Genomic DNA, 7,543 nt, shown 5'->3' with positions numbered 1-7,543 from the left:
CTTTTTAATCTGCTCTTCTCCATTTCGTCCTATACTACATTTATCAACGTCTATATTTTTCTACCTCTTTTTTAATCTCAATTTGGGTCAAGATGACTTTTCTGGTACGTGGTCAAAGTCAAATGAATTTTGGGAATGAATTCCTTAAATTTTCGATCAATGCTGTCATTTTAAGGGATAGAAAATTATAAGAGTACTCAAATTCGGAAGATAGAAAATGGAATAGACAAAGATAAAAAAAATTAAGTGGGACGATGGTCGTGGGGGCTAAAGCGTAGGCTTTGGACCCACTCCGTCGGCTTGCGGGTTCGATTCCCGCCTCGCACTCTGGAAGAGCCTCGGCGGCCCATGCGGTGAGCACTAGCCTAGCAAGGGAGTTGTTCATCTCCGGAGAGTCGTGGGACCGGTAACTCTAGAAAAAAAGGTTTTCTCTGAGTACTTAAAGCTATTGCTCTTGGTGGTTCGGAACCCACCTTAAACTGTAGGTCCCCCTTCCACCACTAAGTAAGTGTGTGGGGGGTGTGTAAAGGAATAAAGAAAAAAGTGCAAGAAAAATGTAAACCCTTAGGGGACACATTAGAAGCTTCCATTCCATTCCAAAGATCAAAATTTATATCAAAGAGATAGAATAAGCAAAGAAAAAGATAAGGGTCTTTGGTTTCGGAAAATAGAGAAAGCGATGGAAAAGTTGGAAATTTGTAATAGATAGACAGTCTAAGTGACAGAAAAAGATTAGAGTCCACGATCACGATACTTGGAGAGAGAGATAGAAAATTAATAAGGTTTAGGATTGGAAAAGGTAAAATTTCAGGAGTGCAAAGTGATCCATTGAATGATAAAAAGAGAGATATAATAGTTATATCTTTGCCTACCCTCCAATTTCTATATGCTTCAATCTTTCCACTTCCAGCAGGTCGAACCGTTCGGTTGACGTGGATAGAGAAAGGGTAGGATGAGATAGATACAAGAGGATTAAAAATGATATGCGTAAATTTAGATAGACTAAGTGCTAGAAAAAGATGGTAGTTGCTAGATTTGATATAAGATGGAAAAGAGAAGAGGAGATTAAAAATGATAGGTAGGAATTTAGATTTACGGATAGAAAAAGTTGGACTTAAATTAATACTGGTTAGGATGATATAAGTATGGAGGATGGATAAAGATACACGTGAACTTGGATTAAAAAATAGAGAAAAAATAATAGACGTTGATAGATTAGATTAGAGGAGATTAGAAAATATAGACGGAAATTTAGATTGACAGAGATAAAAAAATATTGACAGGTTTAGATAAAGGATAAGATAAAATAAGAGAAGGTTGAAAAAGATTGACAGAAATTTATTTTGACAGAGAGTTGAAAAAAGATTCACGTGAACAGATAAAAGACAAGATGAGATAGAGAAGAGGGGATTGAAAAAGATAGACGTGAATTTAGTTCGACAAAGAAACAGAAAATATTGACATAAATAGACAAAGGATAGGATCACATAGAGGAAAATCTATTGAAAAAATAGAAGGAAATTTAGAATGACAGTGAGATAAAAAAGATAGATGTGGATAGGTAAAGAATAGGTTGAGATGAAGAACACGAGGTTGAAAAAATAGACATGAATTTATATTGACAAAGAGAAATTGGAATTGGATCAATTTTCTCTATCTCTTTGTGTCGTAAAGTTTCAAAATTATTCAACAAGATAGGATATGTATCTTTTTAATTTCAGCAGGGGCGCTAGGTGGCCGAGGGTAAAAGTAACTAAAAAGTGAAATATAATTTCGGGCCTATAAGTAGAGGCCCGACAAACCGTGTTCCAAGACCGAAACACAGGGATGTGCAGTTACGAGTAACTGGAGGTTTTTTACGTAAAATACCTAAGTCATGTATTTTATGTAGAAAACAGGTAAACTACCTAGTAAATTATGTGCCAAGATATCGAACAGGTAAAACTGTGCATAACCTCACTTTTTTGAATTTATGGTACGGGTATTCATAAGAATTCTTTTTTCAATGCCAATATTTGAATCAAAAAATAATAATGTCAACTAAAGTGAAACGGAGCAAATACAAAAAAACTTCGGGCTTCGATAAATTCCATGGGATGGAGATTAATTTTAAACACATACGTAATTTGTAATTATTCTTCCACATTTATATCTGTTTTTGTTATCATTATGAAATATTGATTAATTTAATATTTATTAGCTGAAAAGTTGTTCATATGTTTTTATATTCTGTTTTGGAAAAAAATGGTGCCTAATAAAATATACACTGATAAATCAACTTCATTATAATAAACTTATGTACTTGTATAATTTTTTTTATTAATTTCAAGGAACATTTTCAATGAGTATCAAGTTTTAAAGGTTTTATTTGTAGAGATAAACGGGAACCGCAGAACGTAAATCTTATATACGCGTAATTTACATCGTGTAAGAAACTAGGCATGTAAATTACCTAGTAATTTACCGTAAACAACTACTTAAATTAACTAGAGTATTTTGCTTACCCATCCCTGCCGACACAGCTGTCGACCGTAAGGTATCGAAATCAATTTTAATTGTGTAGGTATATAAGCATGGATGTCCAGTTGTCTTTTACGTTCGTGGTCGATATTAAATTAATTTTTTAACTTTTCCATGGTTTCTTAATTTTGAAAGATAGAAAATAATAAGAGTGCTCAACCGCATAAGATAGAAAAAGACATAAACAAAGGTTCATTTTCATTAATAGATAAGTGGCTTAGCAATAGAAAAAGATACAAGTCCCGGATCACGAAGTATAGAGAAAGAGATTGAAAAAAAACTGAAATACTTAATAGATAGATAGACTAAGGGATCGAAAAATATAAAAAGTCCTTGGTCACGACGGTTAGAGAAAAAGTTAAAAAATGACTGAGATTCGAGATAAGAAAAGATAGTTTTTTAGGGATACAAAGTGCCTTATTGGAAGAGATAGAATAGTTCTATCTTTTCCTATTCCCCAATTTCTATCTTTCTAAATCTTTTTACTTCCAACAGGGCAGAAAATATATCCCAGTGGGCACAAAATTTGGCGACGTCTTCACGACATCGTTACGATATCCGTACGACATCCTATGTCAATGTCGTTTCGGTGTTTTGCGATATCGTAAAGACATCGTCAGATCATACGACTTATTTACGATATCGCAAAGACACCTTAACGACATGGACATAGGATGTCGTAACGATGTCGTAAAGACGTCGCCAAACTTTGTGCCCACTGGGATTCCTGCACGTAACTTAATACTGGCAGAGTGGGCAATTTCTTGCAGAACGCTACATATCTTTTGCACTTTTTAAAATTTTGTTTCCTGTACCCTGAGAGCTTAACTCATTTATTTCAGCCTCGAGGAGACGTTAGACATCTTTAGAAACCTTTACGCAGTAGCTTACGCAAGAGGTGGCAGTTGGCTTATTGGTGTCCTCTTTGGATATATCATAGCTACAAAAGGATCAGATTTTAACAAGGTAACTTATATTTCATTCAATGCAATAAGAAGTACGTCAGAAGTAAGTTGAAATTCGATATATCCATTTCATTCAGCTCCATGTCGCCCCAGACTCAAGTGTCCGGACTTATATAGCTGTATAAAAATAAAAAAGTGAAATCGAAAATTTCTTTTCCAAAAATCAGTTGAAGTTGTAGTTTTTGAGTTACAAAATGTTGAGGCTGCGCCAATCAGGGGCGCGGTATAGACAGACGTACGTACATGAGCGCGAATCGAACGTAGTGTTATTGAGGAGAGCTCCGAGGTGGGATTAACATTGGGAGAACAACTGGCACTACACTACATTGGACCAAGATGGCCAACTACTTCCAGGGCAAAAAACCACGAAGGAATAATAAGGAGACCTAACTCCGTTCCACCACTTGGCAATAGAAACATTACCGTAAGTGATGCGCACATTATAGGAAGATCTTAGATTTGAGTGCGCAGGTACGCAGTTGTCCTCTTCCTATACATGGAAAAGTGTGCGAGTGAGAAATTTTGTCAAATTGACGAAAGTTGAGAGGTTCTGTTTGTTTATTTTGATGCAAGTGTCAGAAATTTGTTCTAAGCCATGAGGTGCCAAGTTGCAGGTTGTGGACGAAGTTACACGCCGAAGAAGGCAAATACACTTCGTTTTTTTAAATCCTTCACTGTAAGTACAATAAACGTCTATTATATTTTATTGTTTTACCTCTCATTTAATTTTAATAATAATAATTTAGAAATTTAACCTTTATTTTTTGATCTTATTTTCTCAAAATCTGTTCGCACATTTTTCAAACAAGTACCGAAAATACTGTTTATATATTTATTTTATGTATCTTTCGTATGATGATCAACAAAAAAACACAACCTCTAACTTACGTCAATTTGACAAACTTTGTCACTCGCACACTTTTACATGTATAGGAAGAGGACAACTGTGCATCTGCATACTCAAATCTAAGATCTTCCTATAATGTGCGTATCACTTACGGTAATGTTTCTATTGCCAGTTTCAGATTGCTTCTCACTGGCAGTTGGGTCTCCTTATTATTCCTTCGGGGAAAAAACTCAATCAAGCGCCCGAAAAAACACGAAAAACCATTAAAACTCAATCATTCAACAATCATTAAATGCTACTAACTTTTCACTATATTTGACTTTGAAGGGCGCGAAATTTGAATTCATATTATATTAATAAATAAAAAAAGTAAAAAGCAATAATAATAGACAATTATAAGTTTTTCTTAAGTGACCTGTCAAATTTTAATTTGACAGTTCACTTAAAAACATTCTTCCTCTACTATTTCTACTATAACTCAAAAATATCATCATAGATAATAACGATTAAGAAATATAAGAAATAATTATAGACCAATTGAAAAAAATTTCTAAAATTTGACCGCAATCGGTCTCAGGTGATCATTCATGGAGTGACCCTGCTTTAAGAGAAAGTTGCGTAAATGACACGAAATTGAACAAAAGATTATATTTGGGATGGAAACAATAGAAAACATGAAAGTTCTGAGTTATGCCTGATTTTGAGACATTATGGGATTCGCATGAACGTATAAATTACGTACAAAAATCTGCGAATTCCATTAAGTTGTTTGAAGTGAAAAGTATTTCAGTCAGCATAATAGAATACGCAGAAGCTTAAAGTACCTTATTTCGAATCATTAATAACAAACCAAATTTTAAACTTACTTGTTTTCCTTGTATCGACGGGTAGCGTCAAACTGGACGGTAAAACACAATGCATAAATCACTAGATATCTCAGCCAATTAATATTAGAGAATTCTTCTTATTGGACAGTATTCTGTAGTGCAATCACTTGATAAATCGTTATTTGCTACCAGATTGTTTTCTACAGTTTGTAACTGAAAAATTAGTGAATTGGAGCGAAAAGAACACAAATTTAAAAGAGTACTAAATTTTCTACTAAATACTGTAAAAACAATAAATTGTGTTATTACACAATGCCTGAAAGAAAACACAGTGGACCCTTGAAAAACACTAGATTTGTGTTAAGATCACTAAAATGGCCACCCTTCATTGGACTTCCGTTCATGGACGCATGCCTATCAATACCACGCTTTTGATTGGTCCAGCTCAAATGTTTTATTACTCAAAAACAAAAACTTAAACTGATTTTTGGAAAAGGAAGTTTCGACATTTTTATTTTTATGTTGCCATGTAAGTGTGGAATCTTGATTCTGGGACACGCAGTATTATCTTAGAGTATTATCTTAGAGCTTTTCCCTACGTGATAGCACTGCAACACCAAATGCGTCGCGCGCTGCTCACCCGCAGCTTGGTGCGGATCCTCTCTCGTTGGGCACGCTGTGTATCCACGATGGAGAATAGACATAATGAGACCAAACTAGTGTAACCACACTGCGGACAGTCCCATGTTAAAGAATATCAACTTAGTAAAGTAACGAAATGGCGCCATCTAGTTGAGATAGAACAAACTACAGCTCTATTCCGGCAACCCTTCCTCCCCGCTCCACCACCCATTCCATACTAATTTCAATATATTTTTTAATTTTGATTTAAAGGAAGAATAATTTACGTAAACAATCCGTTTCATTCAATATGAAAAAAACATAAAATAGCGCATTGTTAAGAGTAAAAATGATAGTTTGTGTTTTCAAAAAGAAGTCGAATTGATTTTTAGGCAATTCGACGTTTTTATTATTTCTTTTAGAAAAATACAATCGATGGGCAAGACTAGAACTGACTGGAGACCGTAGGTTCGGTCCTACACAGAGCATAATCTAAGCAAATTTCAGAACTGCACGGCCCAGCCTTTACACGAAAACTAAAAAAAAAAAAAAAAAAAAACTAAAAAAAAAGGAAATCATTCGCTCGAGAAATCACTTTTGAAAAGAAAACATCTTTCTCTACTCTCATACTCGTATCTTGCATCTTTTCGCGTGAGTTGTTTTCATATAAGGTAATACCTCTAAACATATAATACTGTGCTCCTCCCGTACGTTTCACTTGACTTTATTCGAACTTGATTAATTGAAAATAATTTGAAAAGTACCTCCCCAACACAAATTCGGAGCTGCACACTTTCCATTCATAACTGCACACTTTGCAGAGCTGCACGTTAGATTATGCTCTGACGTAACACCCCCCTTTTTAGACAAGGTTTAGTCCTGTGAACCTATTTTAAATTTCCTAGACTTAATTGGTTCTACTTGTTTCATTAGAGGTTGAGCAGAGGCAGTAAATGTTACAATTTGTGGGGAGATTTGATTTTATGTTTTGACGCAAAATAAACAGAGTTTTTTGAGTAACAATGCTCTAATTAATTCGAAAATACCACATTTATTCAATGTCCATAATATTATTAATAATAATGAAAAGTATCCTACGTACTTAAGCCCGTCTAAACTAGTTTCTACCCATGTTCTTATACGTCGGTGAGTGGCTATATTTTTTAGTGTATTCTCGGTATCATCCAAGCTTAAGCGGGCCTGTTTGAGTTCGTCGTTACTTATCTGTTTCGGAAGTTGAATTAGTTTTTGTTCTAATTTCTTTAAGTCTTGTTCGTCATAATTAATGTCATAAGTTACATTAATCCAATAGGTTTTCCTTTCTGCTAAATGCTTAGGTAGGTCTATCTGGTCACAATTATTGTATATTTTACAACTGTTACCTTCTATTTTAGCAGGATTGATTATTTCTACAATTGTCAAATTGTCATCGCAACTTAGGCCTAGTTTTATTTTAACAAGAGGAATTATAATATATCCATTGGAAATAGGTATAAAGGTTTCCTTATGAAGTAAATACGGATACTGATTACAGTTTATTTCTGAATATCTTTTGAAGAGGCTTGCTTCGCATGTTTTGATATCCATTAGTTTGAGGTTTGGTTGATTTCGTTTACAGATCAGGTAACTCGTTATGGCTTTACAATGTTCAATCGTCTGTTTGTCTGTGGGAACGTATGAATCTCTAAATATAATTATTAGTTCATGGTCAGGTATAATAGACAAATATAAGTTTCCTTTCTTTTCGGGAATGGGAATAATTT

At 34.4% G+C, this 7,543-nt stretch overlaps 1 protein-coding gene across 2 annotated transcripts in view; it reads left to right on the top strand.

The window, feature by feature from the left end:
- LOC117173900 (O-acyltransferase like protein-like) overlaps positions 1 to 7,543 on the top strand; it is a 92,474-nt gene that overhangs the window by 45,179 nt on the left and 39,752 nt on the right. For both annotated transcript variants that reach the window (XM_033362555.1, XM_033362549.1), the window contains exon 7: positions 3,363 to 3,486. In XM_033362555.1, coding sequence (XP_033218446.1) covers positions 3,363 to 3,486 — 124 coding nt within the window. The remainder of the gene's footprint in view (positions 1 to 3,362; positions 3,487 to 7,543) is intronic.

This window comes from Belonocnema kinseyi, chromosome 1, assembly GCF_010883055.1.
Source record: "Belonocnema kinseyi isolate 2016_QV_RU_SX_M_011 chromosome 1, B_treatae_v1, whole genome shotgun sequence".
NCBI classification, from domain to species: domain Eukaryota; kingdom Metazoa; phylum Arthropoda; class Insecta; order Hymenoptera; family Cynipidae; genus Belonocnema; species Belonocnema kinseyi.
This window is presented reverse-complemented; position numbering and strand designations above follow the sequence as displayed.